Consider the following 23,389-nt stretch of genomic DNA (forward strand, 5'->3'; position numbering starts at 1 on the left):
GGTCCAAAATTCCCGGTGAGAGGTGTAAGAAGCTTATTGATGGTTATAGGAAGTGACTGATTTCAGTTATTTTTTCCAAAGGGTGTGCAACCAAATATTAAGTTAAGAGTGCCAATAATTTTGTCCAGCCCATTTATGAAGTTTTGTGTAACATTATGTACAATTTGCTTTTTTTCCTTACTTTTTTGTTCTGTTCCAATACACACAAAGGGAATAAACATGTGTATAGCAAAACATGTGTTACTGCAATTCTTTTCTGTGAGAAATACTTGATTTTTCTGGAAAAATTTCTGGGGTGCCAACAATTTCGGCCATGACTGTATATGTATGTGTATGTTTTTGTATGTGTGTGTATATATATATATATATATATATATATATATTCATTTAAATGCTGATGGATAGTTCGCGCTGACACTGATGCTCCCTGAGCCTGCAGGACAGCTTTAATATCTTTGGAACTTGTTTGGGGCTGCTTATCCACCATCCAGACTATCCTGCGTTGCAACCTTTCATCAATTTTTCTCTTCCGTCCACGCCTAGGAAGATTAGCTTCAGTGCCATGGGTTGCAAACTTCTTGATAATTTTGCGCACTGTGGACAAAGGCAAACCTAGATCTTTGGAGATGGACTTGTACCATTGAGATTGTTGATATTTTTCCACAATTTTGGTTCTCAAGTCCTCAAACCGTTCTCTTCTCTTTCTGTTGTCCATGCTTAGTGTGGCACACACACACAGACAGATTTTGTCCAGTCCATTTATGGAGTTTTGTGTAACGTTATGTCCAATTTGCTTTTTTTCCTTACTTTTTTGTTCTGTTCCCATACACACAAAGGGAATAAACGTGTATAGCAAAACATGTGTTACTGCAGTTCTTTTCTGTGAGAAATACTTGATTTTTTGGAAAAATTTCTGGGGTGCCAACAATTTCGGCCATGACTGTATATGTATGTATGTATGTGTATGTATGTATGTGTGTTTTTGTAAATGATGTGACAAGCTCTGACTTCTGAAACAATGTTGTAAGCCACCTGAAAATTGGAGAACTGTTTCCTGTTACTGGGTCAGTCACAGAGAATTTAAAGGGATACACAAACAAACATTTTAATCGGAACAACATTTTAAAATAGCTTTAAAACCATTAATTACTATGTATTGGAAATTGGATAGAATTACATTTTATTTCACTATGCAGAAATTAGACCTTGGGTGCTGGATCCCTGTAACTTGTAAGTTCTTCACTGCCAACACCAAATTTTTATGCATGGATGAAATATCATGTGCTGACTGAACTACATGCAGTGAGCCAAACTGGAACAGTTGAGCTATAAGAAACTTGCCCAGTAATTGGTAAATAGCTTCCAAGGTTGACTTCCCATATTGGCAATATTCCTGACCATCCACTCTTTTTCTAGGGGTTTGGGTTGTAAGCCCACGTTCTTGCTAGACCCTCTGGGTGGTGGACCATACCCCTCTGCAAGCCTGCCTCTTCTGCAGTCTGTGAATTAAAGGGCTTATATCACGTGACATAGCTTTGTCTGATTGTATAATAAATGACTGTGTGACGCCTTTTTTATTTGTATTATTTTTTTCATTTATTTATTTATTTATTTTACAGGGGGATAAAAACTCTGGCTTTGCTGTTTTGTACCATAATATGAAACATGGGCAACTATCTGTCAAAGAACTGGCAGACTTTGTGCGAGAAAGGTGAGCAGTAATGAAACTAACCTTAGTATATGCTATGTTGCCTGTAACAAAACTTGTCAGTGGATGTAAAGTTCCATGTAAAAGGCTAATAAAGTCATTCAAACCCTGCAAGTTACATTATCTAACCTGACGCACTTAAAATGACTGTATTTAAAGTCTGCCATGACAGTTTGCTGTTATTTGCTGGGCAAATAATTCCACTCTTCATTGAACTGCTCCGTGCAATGCTCATTTTGTCTTTTTAGAAATGGGAAGTGTTTTTCACAAGTGGCCTCTGACAAATATATATATATTGGAATTCTATAGTTCTATATATTTCTCTCTCTCTCTCTCTCTCTCTCTCTCTCTCTCTATCTATCTATCTATCCTCTATCTATCTAATCTATTTATATTCTATAAGCTATGGTCTGTCAGGGAACTAACAAATATACAGGTGCATTGAAATTTGCAGTCCCCCACATGTAATCTCAGCATTGACTAAATTATATTTATGCTAACACAACCTCTCTGTTTCTTAGCAAAACAATTTGCACATTTTACAGTATCTGAGGGTAAGGCTGTAAACAAGTGGGTGATAGTCATCATGGAAGTGGGAAGAGTGTGTATTTCTGTCATTGTATTGCCAGGATTACTGTTGTGGTACCAAATAACAGGTTGCACATTATTGTTCTGTTGCATGCCCTTGTTTCCTGGCTTAATGCCTTATCAAGTAGTATAGTTGATTCATTTTATCATAGTTTAATGTACGGTATATTTATATGTACCTTTTAAAATGATGTTCATATTGCCAGATAAAGGGTTATGTTTCTTCTTGGTTTTAATAAAATTGTAGCAACTTTAAAGATCTATGATTTTGCCTCGTGTTTTAGAGCCAGAAGTGTATAAAACATTTACATTTTTATCACATCTATCTGCTAATATAGCAGTAATGATTTGTTCTTGCACAGTATGGCTTTTTCTGCATGCTTGTATGAAAAGTGTGTTGTATTCTACTGAATAGCAATTCATCTCCACCGTTTTTTTTTTTTGTTAGCACATTTAATAATAGGTCTTATTTACAGCCGCAGTATGGGTAGGAGTTATCTTTGTTACTAATAAATATAGGGGGGTGAAACATACACAGAATATACCTTTCTTAGCTGCCATCTCCATTTAGTATTTTTGGGTTCATATGGCATGCCAATATTCGCATACATAAATACAGGGTTTTCACAAACTGCCATATCTTTTTGTAGTTTTAGTTATAACTCTGCCACACTTAATTCAGAATCCAAACTTGATTATATGTTTTAAGCTTTCGCATTTTCTTCAATTATTATTGTTATAGCTAATTTTGTGAGCAAAGTTAGCCTTTCTTAGTCTGTTTTTCATGTGCCTTAAACCAAAAAAGAGTAATTTTCCCCTGGTAAGAAGTGAAGTACATGGGGAAATTACTGATATTTTAGAGTGTATGCATTAGGGAAGTTATTGTAACAGTGGCAATTTTTTTTAGAAACTTTGCACACAGGCGTTGTTTATGTAGTCATACACTGGTTTACCTCACACAATTGGAAAGACACTAAGAAACTAAGCTGTGAGTCTAGTTAATAACAAGAAAAAGGAAGCCTGTGGTTTTAAAGGGAACTGCAAATGCACCCTTGTACATGAGATAAATAGGAAGTGTATCATCCATTTCATCAGTTAAAAACTGCTCTTAAAGCATCGGCAAGGTGACTGTTCTAAGGCTGTACTCTCACTACACTACTTTCGTAATAGGAACCTTTTACAGATTTATCCTTAACCATTTGTATATCCAATGACTGAAATAGCATTTCCAGGTTCAATAGTGTATGTTACCTGTTGATTGCCCTCTACTCTCATAGTATAGGACTTAAAGGGCAGCAACACCAAAAAACTGAAAAGCCTGTTTTCATTTAATTATAATATACTGTTTCTCTGTAACTGTAAAAATGTGTCAAGAGTTTTACTTTATTCTTATTTGTAAGCTATTGCTGGTCCTCAAACTGAGCAATTAAAATATAGGTTTTTATAAGTAACAACTGCTTTTATTAATATACATGTCATTTCATGACAGTTAAAAGTGAATACAGGTACAGTTCCCATTATCCAGAATGCTCAGGACCAAGGGTATTCCAGATAAGGGGACTTTCTGTAATTTGGATCTCCATACCTTAAGTCTACTAAAAAATCAATAAAACATTAAACCCAATAGGCTTGTTTTGCATCCAATAAGAATTATTTATATCTTAGTTGGGATCAATTACAAGTTACTGTTTTATTTCTACAGAGAAAATGGAAATTTTTAAAATTATTTAACTTAATTATTTGATTAAAATGGGGTCTATGGGAGCTTTCCGTAATTTGGAACTTTCTGGATAACGGGTTTCCAGATAAGGGATCCCATACCTGTTTTAGAATTGCAGTGTACCTTTAATGACTACAGGAAATTCACTTGTGTAGCAAATCCAGTCTATCTGGAAACCAGTTATCCAGAAAGTTCTGGATTACAAGAAGGCCATGTCCCATATACTCCATTTAAATTAAATAAAAAAAATTCATTCCTTTTTTTTCTGTAGTAATAAAACAGTACCTTGTACTTTATCCCAACTAACATAGAAAACTTTTGCCTCCAATAAAGATTAATTCTATTGGGTTTAATAAGTGTTATATGATTTTTTTAGCAGACATAAGTTTTGGAGATCCAAATTGTGGGAAGAAACATATCAGGAAGAACCCCCAGAACCTGAGAATTGTGGATAACAGGTCCTATGCCTGTATGTTTATTTTTCTTCCACATTTCCGCATACTGAGATTAGCAGGCATTTTAGCCAGTCGGCAGCTTATAGACCCATGTATACGGCCTGCCTGAACAATATTATGCTGAAGTTCAGCTAGATATTAGTTGAAGTTTGAAGGGAAGCACAATATTTTTTTTCGATAGTAGCAGGAGTGGGTGGTGGTAGTACTGGTGTCACATGGAAGGAGATCCTAAACTGTTAAACACAGAACATATTGAACCATGATTTATTATTGATCCGAACACCCCCTTATTGCTTATACAAAGAACATTTTCATCCTGGACATTGGCTTTGCTCTGCAACCCTAACTTGCCTTCAGATGTGCAAGCTAGGTGAGAATTCCAGGGGATGCTCACATGATCCCCCTATTTTCTGTATACAGATCTGCCAAACACATGCAACACTTTATTTAGAGCAAAGTGCAGACGTTGACTCTCTATTATATGAGCTGGTTAAAACCACAGGGCACTTTGTGGAAGCGAGGAGTATGTAGGTGGAATTAAGTTGATTAAAGGAAATAAAAGATGATTTAAAGATGTGTGTCTGTTTATGTTGAAAGGAGGTGACATTTCAATGTTCTCTTAGATAAAAGGTTACTTAATTCAGAGTACCTGGTCTTCCCTTATGTTATGAGGCTGGTTAAAATACACAGTTTTTTTTTTTTTTTTAAAACACTGATCATTAAACATAGGCCAGCTACAGACAAAATTATTGTGGTTCAGGTAGATTTAATTCCATTAAGGCTTTATGTATTATTGCCTTTCTGGGTAATAGGAATGATGTCATTTAGAATTTTCTATTAACATTATATACTTATAATGACCGCTGTACTTAAAGGGGATCTGCCACTTTAAGAAATAATTCCAAAGCCTTTTATGTTGTGTTAGTTCAGCACTATAAATTATGTAAGGCTTGTTTTCCTCAGTCTTGGAATTGACAATCACAGCAAGCAGGCAGCTGCCATTTTGTAAACACTGTTATTAAAGGAGAAGGAAAAGCTAAGTCTCTTGGGGGTGCCAAAATGTTAGGCACCCCCAAGTGACTTGAATCGCTTACCTTCTACCCCGGGCTTAACATTTTAGCACCCCCAAGTGACTTAGCCTTTCCTTCCCCTTTAAGGCAAGCTTTGCATCATCCCCAAATCTTATTTAAGCTCCACAATCTGGCACCTTAGTCCCATGCCCATAATACACAATTACTATTGTGAAGAGTGCAATGATATCTAAGAAGTGCTGATAGTAATTGCCTGCCCAGCCACCATACCTGAGGCTGAGATTTTTAAATATACTCATAACTTTCTGTGTGTGGGTGGCAGGTCCCCTTTAAGTACAAAGCTAGCATTTCACAATCGTAACTGAACCTTGGTAGGGCTATGATCTTTACTGATTTCCTTTTGAACAAAAATTTACATGATTGTAAAAGGCACGTTTGTCTCATTATTTGTACAAGTTCTAAATCAAATATAATTCAGGGAGACAAAGCAGAAGAAGGTGGCTGTTGAATTTGGCATGCTGGCTGCTGTAAAGCTTTTAGTTTGTTTGACACCATAATAATTAATTGTGCTTTAAGCATTCCAAGAGTTCTCATTTAGGCATTCCATTTAGGGGATCAGCAAGCCGGGAAAGCAATTTAAATTCTTTGTGCGAAGAGCAGCATGACCTATAGGTAGGTTTGGAAGTAGGTTCATATTTTTAAAAGACATTTTTTGGTGTCAGTTTCACTTTAAAATGCATGAAAACCTTTAATTACTATAAAATATATTCTCATGAGCAGCTTTTATTGATTCAATAGGGTATAATTATTTGTTTTTGTTTTCCTGTTGTCAAGAATGCCCATTTGCTATATGCCTTTAAAGGAACAATAGCACCCAAAAATCAAAAGGGTTTTAAAGTAATTAAAGTATAATATTCTGTTGCCCTGCCCTAGTAAAAGTTGTGTGCTTGCTTTAGAAACACTACTATATTTTATATAAATAAACTGCTGTGTAGCCATGGGGGCAGCCATTCAAGCTACAAAACAGATAAAACACCATTGTATTCCACAGAGTTTTTCTGTTATCTTCTATGTAACCTGTGCCTTTTCTCTTTTTTAATGGTTGCCCCCATGGCTACAAAGCAGGGTATTTATATACACTATAGTAGTCTTTTTGAAGCAAACACAAAGGAGTATAATTACACTGATACATTTTTATTTTTTGGTGTTACTGTTACTTTATTACCGATGTACCAGATATGGCCGTCATACATTTAGGGCTCTGGCACACGGGGGAGATTAGTCGCCCGCGACAAAACTCCCTGTTCGCGACTAATCTCCCCGAGTTGCCATGACCCGCCATCCCGCCGGCGAACATGTAAGTCGCCGGCGGGATGGCAGACGCGGTGGCGCGATTTCCTGAAATCGCCCCGCCATGTCTGCCATCCCGCCGGCGACTTACATGTTCGCCGGTGGGATGGCAGGGGTAGGCAACTCGGGGAGATTAGTCGCCCGCGAACAGGGAGTTTTGCCGCGGGCGACTAATCTCCCCGTGTGCCAGAGCCCTTACCTGTAACAAAAGTTAAATACTGTGCTCAAAAGGCTCATAAAAAAAGGCCTTTTTTTTAATCAAGAGTTGAAAGACTCTGGGATTTCAATTTTTGTGGAAAATTTGGTGACACACTTCATATATGAGGTAACTGAGCTTATTATTTCATTGCTTCATTGTGCATACTTAAAAGCATTTCAACAAACAATCATATTCCCAGATAATACACCTTTGACTTGCATTATATGCATGGGTTTACTTTGCCTTTGTATGCTTCTATTGATTTTTTTTTTTTCTTTTCCCCCAATGTATATTCCAGAGCAGCCATTGAGGAATCGTACTCAAAATCCATGCAGAAACTGTCCAAGATGGTCAGCAGTGGGAGCCATTTAGGGTATGTGTTGCAGACAAAACTGAATTGGTCTGGATAATTTGGGGCTAGTCAGTGCCCAGTTGAGTGAGGCCAGTATCTGCTTTTTGTATAGGCTTTTTAAGATCATGTTTACCAGTGTCTGCATTTTTCGACAACGTTACTTTTACTGTGTTGAGGAAAGTGGATTTTTAAAGATCCCATTAGACTGCTATTGATATGCTTTTGTCTGGTGTCAAGAAACAGTTTAAAATCACTTAACAAAATCTAATAAATATACCTTATTTTCATTTTAGAGGTTAGTACGGTTCACCATCTGGCTCTCTTCTTTTTGCAGGACATTTGCTCCCATGTGGGAGATGTTCAGAGTGTCTTCAGACAAGCTAGCTCTCTGCCACCTGGAACTAAGCAAGAAACTGCATGACCTTATCAAAGATATCAGTCGGTATGGAGATGAACAAATCAAAATGCACAAAAAGGTAAAAACATACCAATAAGATTAGAGTAAATTAATTTTGTGCATTTCATCATTAATACAAATGAGTTTATTATTTATTATTATTAGTCTTTATATATAGCGCCAACATATTCCACAGTGGCTTAGAGATCATACGTCATTCACGTTCTAGTCCCAGTGAAGCTTGCAAACTAAATACCTATGACATTACACAAGGAAAACATACAAGCCCTTTATTATTATTATAAATTGATAAAGTGCCATCAATTTACGCAGCACTTTACAGGATAGATTGCCTATAGTGCTTTAGCTGGAATGAGCCTAGGACCCCAGTACTTCAAGGCAACATTGCACAACCTTGATAACCTCAAAATAGTTATGTTATGTTTAATAGTAAAATCATGTTCTCTACCAAGTTGGCTGTGAAACTTTAGAGAAGTATGCCAGATTTAAAAACTCCTTAAAGTATTTATTTGTTCCTGTGTAAACATCTTTATTCAGGTAATAAAGAAATGAGCCAGTGAAAGTAATGGGCTGTGTTTCATATTTGTTTGTGTCTATTTGTAGTGCAACAGTACTTTATGTTTGTAGGGTAGTTTGCTTGGAAGAATTCTGGGTTTGTGGGTAATCTAACCAAGGTTCTAACAACTTAACCTACATTCTAAGCAACTTTGTAATATGCATTTATTACAAATTTGAAATGCTTTGGAACGCATTCGCAAATGTAATTGCTATGGAAAGCAGTATTTGCTTAACTACTTGTTATCACTTTTTTAAAACAATGTTGTAAAAATCTGTCTCCTCTAGCAAAGACAGGTCTGTTAATTAGCTGGTTTGTGTTACATTGTTTCAAAAGTCAGAAACACCAGGGCAGAGAATAGAATGGACAGACAAACACTGTTTTCAATAGCAATTACTTCTACATCTTAAAAACGCGATATTAACCCAACTCAACTCTCTAATACAGCATATCACAAAACCCCCTAGACAACCTGGAAAACCTGGAGACAATCCAGAGCAACACTTGGCCTTCAAATCAAACACGCACTCTGGTTTCCCTTTGTGGGTAACCCTGAATTTTGGAATGGAGTGGCTAGTCCAATCTTCCAATGCTGAGACCAATATGGCATTAAGACAGCAGGCCAGCTACTCTCTACGGTTAGAAAAAAAAGTACTAATTGTAACAGAAGCAGTTGCCCTATTTCTTATTACTGAGCTAGGTGTTATGTCTAGGGTGCGGCATGCTCTGGTGAATCTGGACCGGGACCATAGGCGGATATTCAATAAGGCTAGGGGAGGCTAAGCCTCCCCAAACCTGCTTGGCACATTAAAAAAAAAAAAAAAATTATAATAAAACCTCATTCCGTTCCTGCACTGTCCTGGAAATCTTCTGTTCCTGCAAGCTCCGGTTCTGCTGTGCTCTGATTGGATCTTTCTTCTTGTGGATTCTCCAATCAGAGCACAGCTTTCTTGTCAGACCGTAAACTTGACCAATCAAAGCACAGATGCAGACAGGGCTCGGGAGATATTACGAACTGAAGGCAGTGCAGAAAGGAAGACTGAAAAGAAGAATCTGCAGGCTGTAAACTCATCTCACTCCCACAGGAACTATACACAGGCACTATACAGTTCTAAAGGCTGAATCACTAGCTGAAATTAAATTGTTTTTTGCCTGACCTGACATCTATAATATGCCTACCTCCTATCCTAACAGATGGATGGCGTTTCCCCCTGAAAAAGCTCATTGTGCTTTTATATATTTGTTGTTGTTTTTTTCACTTAATGTTTTTTTTTTTTTTTTGTCATTGTTTTGTTCATTTCTAGTTACAGTGGGGCCAATGCTGTGTATTCGTGCCCGTGTTATAGTGCCAGGGCCTGAATATCTGCTATCTGTACCCACTGCTTCTCATATATATTGTGCTGGTTTTGTAAATACAGACTGCTATAGAATGGCCTATTCCTAGCAACTTTGCAATTGGTCTTCCTAACTAATTTTTTTATAGTTCTTTTTATAGTTTTTTACACCGGCAGCGAATTCACTCACATTAGCTTTAGGTCAGTCTATGTATGGCCCATCTTTAGCCTCCCCAAACAAAAAAGTCACCCTCCGCCTATGACCGGGACAACTATCTAGACTTCTTACAGGCCAACAATTCTACAAGGCGAGTGTTGAGAGAAGCATATGACTCTATGCAAAATACATGATCTCACCACTTTCTCCACAGGCCTGTCATAATGGCAAACAAAACTCCCAACCGTAACAATCCCTCACATTTTGAAGTAACACAAGACACAATCTCATCTTTAAAAGCTGCAACGTACACAAAAGTGATGCAGAAAATCATCCATAAAGGATACTTGTCCTCACACTGTAGGCAAAACTAGCTGCTAAGAAAGTAATACTACAATGGTGGATATATAGCAACTCGGCCCCTTTTACACTCTCCCAGAAAAAAAACTATTCCACGCATTCCTAATGGATTGGATAGAGGCATCCTTATTTACATACTTATGAGGTGGTCTCCTCAACCCTTTTGACTTGCTCGTGAATCCCCACTCCTGGCTCTACCTAAGCTGATCAGAAAACCCTGCGCTACACTGATGAGCCCCAAGAAGGGCTAATTGGTCTGTAGTTGGGAATCTGATCAGCTATTAGCCTGGTTTTAGCTTCAAAGACCCAGTGGGTAAGCTTTAGCCTATAGGATAAACCCACGTAAATGGGATTTTTTTTAGGAGCCTTAAGGAATTTGTTCCCAGAATCCCTTTGGTCTATTTACAAAAGGAAAGCTATACCAAAGCACTTTTCCTCACCTGGGAAAGCTATATTGGCATGCTGCCACTGGAACTTAAAACACAAATCCATAAATCTGCACCACTACATGGTACAGAGTTAAAATGGTGCTACAAGACCCACCTATCCAGACCTGCAGACCAAAGTGGTATGTGAGAAGAAGAATTCGGATCTAGGTCCCCACTTCTTCCCTTTTCTCAATCTCTTCTTCTATTTCTCTTTCTTCTGTCCTTCTTAATAGCATCTCATGTGTTAAACAAACAGTTCTTTTATTCTGTTAAAAATATGTTTGACATGGTACAATGCAAGAAACCCATACTCTTGTTAAATAAGGTAACAAATGATGCATGTAGATCAGGGGTAGGGAACCTATCGCTCGGGAGCCAGATGTGGCTCTTTTGATGGCTGCATCTGGCTCGCTGCCAAATCTTTCATAAAAAAAAATAATGGGGGGTGTGGCCTGCACTCAGCGAATAGATGTGTTCTAAGCCTTAGAACACGACTTCTATCCGCCGAGCGCAGGCCACGCCCCCCTTCGCATGGCATCCAGCATCCTTGGCACCCACTCTACCTTGCCCCTGCGCTTGATGGATAGAAGACATGTTCTAAGCCTTAGAACACATCTTCTATCCGCTGACCGCAGGCCTCGCCCTCCTCTGCATTGCATCCGCATCTGGCATCCTTGGGACCCACCCTACCTTGCCCCACAGCATCCGCAGCCAAACATACTATATGGCTCTCACGGAATTACATTTTAAAATATGTGGTGTTTATGGCTCTCTCAGCCAAAAAAGTTCCCGAACCCTGATGTAGATACTACGGCCCAAGACATTTCACAATGTTGCATGGAATATGTCTTGTTCATTACTGTACCTGAAATAAAAAACCATTTAAAAATGTAATGCATGTATTGCAAAGTTGCTTAGAATTATATTTATAATGTTATTTTTAGGTTGACATACCCTGGAATGGAATCTGATTCCAGATGCAAGAGAAAAATATACTTTTTTATTGTAAATATTCTACATATGTGAAACACTTAATATTCTGTTTATGTGCAGTCCAAAGATGAGATGTCTGGTACCCTGGAGGCCATACAGTTGCTTCAGTGCAATTCTCAAATGCTGCAGAAATCACGAGACAATTACTGCACCAAATTCTCTGAGCAGGAGCGCCTCAGGAGAGAGGGCTCGCTACAAAAAGAGTTAGAAAAGGTGAGGCAAAACTTACTTGGTTTAAAAGTTTGGGTGAGTCACAAAAAGATCATTGAGTTCCAAATTTTTCTGTTTTACTGATTTTTCTTAAACTATTGTGACCTATTATTTTTAGATCACAAATTTAGTAGCTTTTTCATTACAGTAGGCCTGTTATTAGAGAGAGAACTTGTTCTTGGGGTGGCTTTAAAGAAAAAAAAAATTAGTGAGTGTAGCATGGGAGTCTTCTGGGGGCCTAAATGCCCCATCTGTCCGGTTTGACAGCCCTTTGCTAAATTTACATATGCTACACATGCATTTTTGGCCATTTTCTATTTGTTCTACTGCTACACTCAGTTGTTGATCCAAAATCAAATTTAAACTCTCTCTTCAAATGATGGCTTTATAAAAGTGCCTACTTAAACTTCTAGCCTTACATCTAACCTGTATTGTTTCTTTTCTATACAGTATATTTTCTCACCAAAAAGGTTGTTTCAGACTAAGTACTATGTTTCATAAGAAATGTATAATTAAAAAAAATTGTGCTACATTTTCCAGGCTGAGCTAAAGACCAGGAAAGCAGCAGACTCCTTGCGTTGTTCAGTTGAGAAATACAATGCAGTACGCAAAGAATTTGAGCAAAAGATGTTGCAGTCTGCACAGGTAGGATCAATACAGTACAATATTTGTGTGCTGATTTTCCATTGCTCATTTAGCATTATGGATATCACCTGTATAATGCCTTCCTGTAATATTTTAAATATGTAGTGCTATTTCTGTATACAGTGCTGTACATTTAAAGGCCATTTTGTAACATGAATAAATACACATGTATATTTATTTATACAATTATCTAAAGGATTAACCACAAAGTGTTTAGATACGCTGTGGTAGATCCTTTCCTTACATTCTTAGTGAGTGGGTAGCAGGCAGATATAGGAGGGTAATTGGTGCAGCCATTCACTGTGGTTGGACCAATAGTGCCAAGATAAATTAGCTGCTGTGCATTTGCTTTAAACAGGGGGTTGAGTTTGGTTTTGTAGATGCTAAGGTAGAGTTCTTTATAGAGAAAATCATAGTTGGTATTATGGAGGATTGGAACTACAACAGAGACATAATTGGGGATGTTTGAAAAACCTGTGATTCTTAGAGTTGTAAGGGGGAGACATCCACAAATCTATGTTTTACAATAAAATGTAGTGTCTTATAGTCGATCAAATGAACTTTAAAAGTTAAATTAATTTTATTTTTAAGTTAAATTAATTTATATTTTTCAAGAGCAAAAAGTGCTATATTTTAATTTACACTGAAAAAGGGAGAAGTGGCATTTTAGGAGACAAGTTAATAGGAGGTTTCTTTGGTGCAGAATAAGATGTGTGTTTTAGCAGATGCTTGAGAAAGGCAAAGGAAAAAATATTTGTTTTTATACTGTTAATGGCAAAACCACTTAGCGTAAAGCAGTGCTGGGCTAGGCAACCAGGTGGGCACCTTCCTCCCCCCCAACTTCTTCTCTCGTGTACAAATGCAGTGATTAGTGATTAGCGATTTTTTTCTGAAGGCATGGATTTGCAGCAAATTTCCACATTTCGCCATTGGCGAATTGTTTCGTGAAACTTCTGTGAAAATTTGCAGTGTAAAAATTCGTTGTGCGGATTTTTTTTTAATTTGTTGCACACGGCCGTCAAATAAAAAAATAGCCACGGTCGACAAAAAAAAAAAAAAAAATCACACGACAAATGCGTTTCGCAATTTTTTTGCCATTTTGCAAATTTAATGGCGAAGCAAAACGGGACAGATTCGCTCATCACTAGCAGTGATGAGTAGGTGATGGGGAGCAGGTGCCTACAGAGTGGGGTGAGCAGAACTGGATGGCCTGGACTAGGTTAGGCTGACAAGGTACTTGCCTAGTGTCCCCCACCTCTTCTACCTAGTGTTAAAATGTGCCTGTTAGCTAATGCAACTCATATCGTTTAGTATTTTACTGCAGTAGAAAAGTAAAAGCAACTACCATATATACTCGAGTATAAGCCGATCCGAATATAAGCCGAGGTACCTAATTTTACCTAAGAAAACTAGAAAAACATATTGACCCGAGTATAAGCCTAGGGTTGGAAATGCAGCAGCTACTGCTAAGTTTCAATAATCAAATTATTTAATAAAAGGACACTCACAAGTGCTTACATGACTACCATATTAATAAACAAAAGGTGTGGGCTGGAAAATGAGGTGCATCCAACATAAGATAACCACGTGCAAAGTTGTACAGGTTAATATCTCATGTAATTTTTGTAGTGTCTAAGTAATGATAGTCCTGCACAGTTTTGCCCTGTTAGGATATGTTGCCGTAACGGCATGTTATGCCATACCCGCTGGATTAATAATGCTGCAGAATGCATAACAGCACATAACCAATGTTTTGGTCTCCACTGCAATATTTTGCAGGATAAGTCTGCACTACGCTTCTTTGTACAAAATGGGAAAGAAACATACTTGAAAAAAAAACATAGGTTGTTTGCCACCCATGCAAATTATTGGCCCCTTATAATATACCATATTAAATATTCCCGGGGATTTTAGTCTGCATGAATACATTTAAATAATAATATGGGATTAATATTATTGGACATCATTCTCCATTCATTTTCACATGTATTTTCTATATGAAGCATTATGATGCTTTTTAAAATGTCTGAATGTGTTTGTTTACCCAAGGTGCCCAGTGATGTGTGTCTAAAGTTAGGCTTCTGTTGTTGCAGTTGTCCCAGCTGCATGAAATATTTGCAATCCCCAGTGCTTCCAGTCAAAATACTTTAATTGATATATTAATGCAGTTCAAGGACAGAGAAAAGCCTAGAAAAAGACAGCACATAATTTCCCAATGAGTCAGCCAAACTAGAGTGCAAACGAACTGCCTTACATCGCACCCCCTACCTGCACCTCCGTCGGCCCTAGGATGAACCATCCATGGTTGCGCGGCGTCCGCCCCCCCTCCGTGTGCGTGCAACAGTTTACTTGTCCTACCTGCACCGTATCCATACACATTTGCATGAGCGAAGGTCGCGCTGCGCCTAGCAAACTGCAGATCCATACGAGGAATCCTCGTCCCTCGTGCTGTGCCCGGGCGCGGTACTTGTCCTACCTGCACATCCATACACATGTGTACGGATGTGCAGGTAGGATGAGGATTCCTCGTATGGATCTGCAGTTTGCTAGGCGCAGCGCAACCTTAGCTCAGGCGAATGTTTATGGATATGGTGCAGGTAGGACAAGTAAACTGTTGCACGCACACGGAGGGGGGGCGGGCGTCGCGCGACCATGGATGGTTCATCCTAGGGCCGACGGAGGTGCAGGTAGGGGGTGCGATGTAAGGCAGTTCGTTTGCACTCGAGTATAAGCTGAGGATTCCTTTTTTAGCACATTTTGAGTGCTGGAAAACTTGGCTTATACTCGAGTATATACGGTACCTGTTTGTTACTTGTTTACTATTCTTTCTTAACAACTAGACATTCCAAGATACAGAGGCCACTCATCTTAGACACATGAAGCGACTTGTCACTGCATACTCTCATTCAGTGGAGGACACTCATGTTCAGATTGGACAGGTAAGGCTGCATGAAAATTTCAGTCTTCACATCTTATAATACAGGTATGGAATCTGTAATCCAAAATGCTTCTGACCGTGTTTTTTTTTTTTTTTTTTGTTATTTGAGTCACAATAACTTGTCTACTAAAGTATGTTTAAAATGTTAAGAAAAGCAAATAGGATTGTTTTGCCAACAATATGGATTTATCATAATTTAGTTAATACAAGGTACTATATTATTAATACATGGAAAAATGAAAACCGGAATTAATTAAAAAAAAAAAGAAGAAAAAAATTTGCTCAAAGTGGACTATATTGCAGAACCCTGCAGAGATCATAAGCTAGATGGCATGTATACTTATACTACATTTTCAATGGTAGTTTTTTCCCCTAAATTACATCTTAATTTATTCCTGTGTATATTTTTTTTTTCTCTTTTAGTTCACTCACATTTCCAGTAAACCAAGTACAGGTATGGGATCTGTTATCTGGAAACCCGTTATCCAGAAAGCTCTGAATTATAGAAAGGCCAGACTCCATTTTTGTCATCAATAAGGCTTATTTGTTATGATTTTTTTTTAGTTGACTTTTTTGTTATAGGGATCCAAATTACAGAAAGATCCCTAATCCGAAAAACCTCAGGCTCCGGGCATTGTGGATAACAGGTCCTATACCAGTACTTACTTGCAGTGTGTCCTGTGACAAACCCTTAAAAATAAATTTTTTGATTGTGATTTTTAGTTTGTATACTTAATTATAGTTTTCTCCTTAATACTACTTACTGGAAACTTGACTTCCCTCATTCTTGGTGTTTTTTTGCCCTCATTAACCCTTGTTCTGCCTACAGGTTCATGAGGAATTTAAACACAACATGGAAAATGTGGCTGTAGAGAAATTAATAAGAAGATTTGCAGAAAGCAATGGGACAGGAACAGATAGGCCAGGTAAGAGATGACCTACAATTACTTGAATAGGTTCTTTCTGTATAATGTCTTATATTAGTGGTTCATTAGTGGGTTTTCTTCACTCTTTCTTGTGCAAATAAAATTTTGTCAATAAAGCTGAGTTCCAAGAATGAACTCTTGAGTCTCACACCTCAGATCATGGTTGTTTTCTGGGGTTTGATTTTCTAGACCTCAGACATGGATGTCATCTAGGCATCAATGCTTTGGTCTGTAACTATGTCTAAAAGTAGTAACGCCAAAAATTTTAAAGAGCAATTTTACATCCAAACCTCTCCAATAACAATTCTGTCACATTGCTACTTTTCTATCATACTTTGTTTGTGAATGAATACATTTAGAGTCCTATCATAGCCCATGCTTACATTGGGCTCCATGCATGTAAATGCTAGTTCCAACTTCCCTTGGCTTGACTTTTGGTTCAGGACTGTATTGAAGTGTCTACATTAAAAGTATGCCTACTTCTGCTGCTTGTTTTAGTTTTGGGGGAAGGGTGTATGAGTGTACTGGGATGTTTGCTTAGGAAAGAATTACTGGATGTGTTCACTGAAGGCTTCATTCTGACTGTGCACTGTTATAAATCTCTCAGGAGGCTAGTTACAGTTGGATAATCAAATGTTTTCACCAGTACCTGCAAAGATTTATTATTTATTTGCTGCCAAAATGAAGCAGACTTCCCTGACCTAAAGAGCAGACCATAAACCTAAGGTTGGCGATATCGGAGTAATCAGATCATTTGGCCCTCTGACCAAACTCTTAGATTACAACAGCAGGATTAGGAGCTGTCAGGGCAAGGACTGCATCAATCAAACTATGCGGTCCCCGATCTGACAGGAAAATGAAACCTGCCCGATTGACACCTATTTTAGCCTAGATATTAGCTGGGTAGGCCCATTGGGGGTCCCCATACACTGGCAGATAAGCCTCCAGTCTCAAATTGGTAGCTTTAATCTGCCCTTGTATGGGCCAACTTTGGGGAAGTCTGTATTGCAGATTTTAATCTTGAACCAATAAATAATTTTGTAGGTGTAATATTGGTGTGTAGTTAGCCATCTCAGGTCATTGTGCCTGATTCTGTGCTTCCATAAAGAGCAAGCCTGCACAATGCAACTGATTTTTAGATAAGCTATTGTTTGTTCTACTGAGTGTTCTTTCCCAAGTCTGGTTGTACTTGGTTGTCCCCTATTTCTCTGGCTTGGATGCTGTTTTCATATCTACCACTAGGTGGAATATGGGAGCATTTTTAGCAACACAAGCGATGTTGAAACCTCCTTTGGCAACTAAAGTTCCAATTGCCTCCCACCGTATTTAAGGTATTTAGGGCTAAAATTTTACTAAACCTTTTCCAAGGGTCTGTATATGGATTCTTAGTTTCCTGTCAGTGGAGCCAGTAATGCATAACATAAAATGTGGAAAACAAGCTAACTTGTTTGAAAATTAAAACTAAAATAATTGTATGAAAAAAACAGATACATTGGCCTTCAGCTTATATAAAAATTGTGTGTTCCTCTATCAGAGCCAGTGGAATATGAAGGTTTCCGATTTCCAGCTTCTTTAGAAGGTAAGTGAATAACAAAACAACAATTTCCTGCTTTATATCTTGTTCAAATGCTAAACAGCAACTTTTCATTTTCTTCAAATCTGCCTTCCTTTACAATTTAGTATTTTCCACTCTGTTTCATTTGTTTCTGTATCATGGATCTTTTTTCTTACTACCAGGTGTAAAACGTACATGGTCCAAACCTTTTCGTATTCGTGGTCTGAGCAGAAGAGAGAAAGAAGCACATCCTGTGTAAGGCAGTGTCTTCATAACTTTTTTGTGTTTATTTTTTATTGGTTCTCTTGATTGCAACAGTATTTGACAGTATCTTTTTTTTTTTTTTTTTGGCAGGGAATCATCAGAGTTAGACTGTATGGTAAGCAACACAATAGTTTCTTAGTTTGATGCTGTTTGCTTTGAATGTTTGTCGAGATGCAAGAAAGATGCTTTTTATATCTTTTTTTTTTTTTTTTCCTATTTTTTTTTATTTTAACGCTTTTACTGATAAAGATCTGGCAGGTTTAGTTGCACATCAGGAAAGCACGTTGTTATGGAATGCATTTTTCCTGCGGTGTAACCTTTAAACTTGAATATGTAGATACTACGATGTTGAATGATATCTCTTCTAAGGGTGGTTAATTTTTTTTCTGTAGCTTTTCTTGTCCTTTAAAGGAGAATGCAAGTCAAAATATAAAATGCATACTGCCCAATAGTCCTCCTATTGTTTAGTAAAAACACCATACTTTTGGCTCACCTAATCAAATATTTACTCAGTCACACTTACTTCACCTTTTCTAGAACAGGCAGCCATCTCTAAAAAGGTTTTCTCCCTTCCTTCCCCTCCTTGCTTCATACTGCACATGTGTTTCATTCCCTCCGCCCCCCTCCCCTCTGCTAGATCCGCTTCTGATTGGCTGGTGGGCATGTGTAGCTCAGAACAGGAGACAGGATCAAGTTACACACATGCTCAGAGAATAGGAAGGCTGCCGCTGGCACCTACAGGAAGGACAGAGAGATTTCAGTGATGTCACTGTAGTCTTCACACTGCTGTAGGCTGCCAGCACCATATCTCAGAGAAGCAAGCAGGGATCTGGGAGTTTAGATATGCAGTAAGTACTTAAAAAGAATGCCTTTAGACTTACTTTTAATTTATATTAACCTTTCATTGTCCTTTAAACACACTTGTAAACAGTAGAGGGCATCCAGTTTCCTCAGAATTTTTTTACGAATACCCATATGTCCCGCTGCAGATCTTTCTTAGAAGTTATGTTTTCTTTATACAATAAATTTTCTGGAGACAGAGCTACCTTGTGAGATGCATAAAATCCTATTTGTTGACTGTGTTTAAATTCTAGAATCATCCAGATGTAGATGAAGAAGGTTTTACTATTCGACCAGATGATAATTTGAACAGTATCCTTTTAAAATATGCAGACAGAAGTGCCAGTCTGCACATACTATACTGCTGTAATGTATAATTACCATAGATAATTTTGTACATGTACAGTGTATGGTTTAGACACAGCAGTGCAACCTACACATCCTTTGTCTTGAAATTCAGGTGAAATCCGTTATTGGTGACATCTGTCATATAAATTTGTCCCTTGCTTTTAAGGGGAATGGCACACTGACACTTTGAGCACTGCTTGGATCAGCCCAATTTAGCCCAGTGTGTGGGATCCAGATCCAACTGTTTGTCAGATTCACTCATTTGGTGAGTTTGCCAGTGTATAGCCAGCTAAAGTTAGTAACACAATTCTTAACTAAGCTAAGTTACAAAAACAACTTGCAACAACCTGTGACTTGGTGCAGCTTTACTACAAATCTCTAGAACCTCTGTTGCCTAAACCATATGTTTATTCACATTATTTACCTATATGCTGGTTTTAAACAATACCTGCCAGCTATGTGATTTTATATATTAATATATATATTATATATACTACAAATTATGAAGGTTTCAAAAAGAAAACACCACATCTTTCTCAGATATTATATATATATATATATATATATATATATATATATATATATAATATATATATAATATATATATAAATAAACATCCCATATGTGTGGCTGTTGGGGTGCTTACTGTGATATGCCCTAGTTTTCAAAATATTTGTTCCTTGATGAATACCGCAGGGAATTCTGTTCAGTGCTGTTCCTCAAGTGATTCGGATTTTGATGATGATGGAGAAGAGCCACGCCGAATCAGGTTTCAGATCAAACCCCCTCAGATTAGCGAGAATGTTGAAGACCAGGAGACAGAAATGAAGCGCCTTCGGGAGTCTGTAGAATGTATTTTACAACCGCCATCAGCAGTGGTATGTAACATATGTGAGGGAGTCTTGCTTATGTTTATTTAAAAAAAAAAAAAAAAAATTACTGCTAAATAAGTGTGACAACTTGGTTATCTGTATTTGATGGGCTATTTTTCTGACTTTGCAGGTATCCGTTAGGCGTCACAACATACGTGAGTGCAACATTCTTCAACCATTTTTGCCTATTCATAACTTACTGTTCCAACTCCTTGCCCTCATTTCTTTTACAGACTTTGTTTAAAAATTATTTTTGCCTTTTTTCTTAAAGAAATTGTTCACCTTTAAATTCATTTTTAGTATGGTGTAGACCAGGGGTCTCCAACCTTTCTTACTCATGTGCTACAGTCAAATGTAAAAAGACTTAGAGAGCAACACAAGCATCATAAAAGTTCATGTAGGTTCCAAATAAGGGGCTAATAGGTAGCCTCTATGCACACTATCCACTTACAGGAAATTTTATTTGGTAGTAAATCTGGTTTTTATTCAACCAAAACTTGCCACCTAGTCAGGAATTTAAAAATAACTACCCGGTTTGGGGGCATTGATAGCAACATCCAATGGGTTGGTGAGCAACATGTAGCTCACGAGCCACTGGTTGGGGATCACTGGTGTAGACAATGATATTCTGAGACTTTTAGAAGCTAGTTGCAAGGGCCTTGTTTCCCTTAGTAACCTGGCTGTGGTTTGAATGAGAGACTGGAGTATGAATAGGTGGGGGCCTGAGAACAAGAATAATAAATAAATAAATAAATCATTTAGCTAAATTCCGTCCACCTCTTGCCTACCCTTCAATTAAATGACCAGGGGACGGCTTTTGTCTGTCCCCCAAGCTATTGTGTGAGAAAAGGAGATTGTGATACTTGCTGCTAAATTTTTTTTTTTTTTCAATGACTTGGGGGACACTGGGGGGTTTCCCTCGCTTGGTAGTGGAAATCTCTTTCCACTTCTGCCATATTATTATGTTGGGTTGAAAAACCCAACATACTGTTCTTCGACTTCAGCTTATTCTTCCGCTTTTTCTTCTTCTTCGTCTTCTTCCGCTTCTTCTTCTTATTCTTAGCGCTCTCCATTTTCTAAACACTACTCCTCCTACAGTTTTAGGGTTACAACACCCAAACTCTCCACACTTCTTCGCCCTATAGCGGAGCAGGTTGCTTGTGCTTTTATAAGCGATCCTGCCCCCCTTCTTTTTGTGGCGCCGCTCCCAACACCCCAATTTTCCCATTGACTTTGAAAGGGAAGATTTTCAAATTGGTGCCACTCTTACAGCTTTGAAGCTACACCCCCCAAACTTGAATAACATAATCATGGCTTCACCCCGAATGAAACAGAGACATTTGTTGGATGACCCAAAGTGGGAGGGGCCAACAACAGCCAATCAAATTTCACTTATTGACTTTTATGGGGAAATTTAAACTGCTGCCAATCTTACAGCTTTGACGCTACACCCCTCAAACTTGTTCACATAGTAATGGGGCCAGCCTGAATGAAATATGATTTTTGGATGCCCAAAAGTGGGCGGAGCTGTGAACAGCCAATCAGATTTTGCCTATTGACTTGGGGGAAATTGAACCTGCTGCCATTCTCACAGTAATAATGTCATGTCCCAAGGCACCAGGTAACTGCGGTTCAAGGTTAGAAAAAGTGGACGGAACCACGAACAGCCAATCAGATCTTACCTATTGACTTTCAATGGGGAAATTCAACCTACTGCCATTCTCACAGTATTAACACTAGGGTCCCTAAACTTTTCACAGTTGGTCACTAGGGGACTGCAGTTTCAGTTTGGAAAAGCTGAGCCATCAACAGCCAATCTGATTTCACCCATTGAATTTTATTGGTTTGATGCCAGAGTTCCCAAACGTTCCACAGTCGGTCCCTGGGCGACTACGTATTCAAGTTTTTTGTTTTTTTTTTAAAGTGGACAGAGCCACCAACAGCCAATAATATTTTAACTATTGATTTTCAATGGGGAAATTCAACCTGCTGCCATTCTCTCAGTATTAACACCAGGGTCACTAAGGGACTGCACTTTTAGGTTTTAAAAACTGGGTAGAGCCACCAACAGCCAATCAGACTTCACCTATTGAATTTTTTTTTTGGTTTAAATTCAGAATGCCGCCTTGCTCACACTATTTATGTCAGGGTTCCCAAACTTTGCACAGTCATTGGCTGACTACGTATTCAGAGTTAGAAAAAGTGGGTGTAGCCACCAACAGCCAATCCATTTCCACCCATTAAATTTAATTGGTTTATATATAAACTGATGCCATTATATAAGTATTAATTCCAGGGTTGTTAAACTTTGCAAAGTTAGTCACTGGGCATTTGCTGTTTAGACTTTCAATGGTGAAGTGTAAAATGCTGTCAGTCTCACAATTTTTATGCCTGAGTCCCCAAACTTTGCAAAGTTGGTCACTGGAGGACTGCAGTTTAAAAATAGGAAAAGTGGGTTGTGCCACCACCAGCCAATCAGATGTCACCTGTTGACTTTCGGTGGGAAATTTAAATTGCTGCCATTCAGACACTGTTAAAATCAGGGTCCTAAACTTTTTACTATAAAACTGTGGTCCAAGGTTAGAAAAAGTGGGTGGAGCCAACAACAGATCAGATTTCATTCAGTGACATCACATTTTTTCAAACCAACATGAAGTTTGTTCTCAAACTTCCCTTTCTAGCTGCTGTATTGTTCATATGTACAGTATTGTACAGTGGATATTACAAGTCTACACACCCCTGGTAAAATGTCAGGTTCCTGTGCTGTACAAAAATGAGACAAAGATAAATCATTTCAGAACTTTTTCCACCTTTAATGTGACCTATAAACTGTACCACTCAATTGAAAAACAAACTGAAATCTTTTAGGTGGAGGGAAGAAAACCAAAAAAACTAAAATAATGTGGTTGCATGAGTGTGCACACCCTCTTCTAACTGGGGATGTAGCTGTGTTCAGAATTAAGCAATAACATTCAAAATCATGTTAAATAGGAGTCAGCATATACCTGACATCATTTAAAGTGCCTCCGATTAACCCCAAATAAAGTTCAGCTGCTCTAGTTGGTCTTTCCTGACATTTTTTTAGTCGCATCCCACAGCAAAAGCCATGGTCCCCAGAGAGCTTCCAAAGCATCACAGGGAT

General features: G+C 38.1%; 1 protein-coding gene across 2 annotated transcripts in view; it reads left to right on the top strand.

Moving 5' to 3' along the window:
• Positions 1 to 23,389, top strand: part of fcho1 (FFCH and mu domain containing endocytic adaptor 1) — a 61,511-nt gene that overhangs the window by 18,349 nt on the left and 19,773 nt on the right. For both annotated transcript variants that reach the window (XM_012953759.3, NM_001197198.1), the window contains 13 exon segments: positions 1,620 to 1,711; positions 7,350 to 7,424; positions 7,738 to 7,879; positions 11,710 to 11,862; positions 12,400 to 12,504; positions 15,345 to 15,443; positions 16,272 to 16,368; positions 17,903 to 17,947; positions 18,106 to 18,178; positions 18,278 to 18,302; positions 19,282 to 19,339; positions 20,072 to 20,253; positions 20,378 to 20,402. In XM_012953759.3, the coding sequence (XP_012809213.1) occupies positions 1,620 to 1,711; positions 7,350 to 7,424; positions 7,738 to 7,879; positions 11,710 to 11,862; positions 12,400 to 12,504; positions 15,345 to 15,443; positions 16,272 to 16,368; positions 17,903 to 17,947; positions 18,106 to 18,178; positions 18,278 to 18,302; positions 19,282 to 19,339; positions 20,072 to 20,253; positions 20,378 to 20,402 (1,171 nt within the window).

The sequence above is a fragment of the Xenopus tropicalis genome, chromosome 1 (assembly GCF_000004195.4).
Source record: "Xenopus tropicalis strain Nigerian chromosome 1, UCB_Xtro_10.0, whole genome shotgun sequence".
Classification (NCBI taxonomy): Eukaryota; Metazoa; Chordata; class Amphibia; order Anura; family Pipidae; genus Xenopus; species Xenopus tropicalis.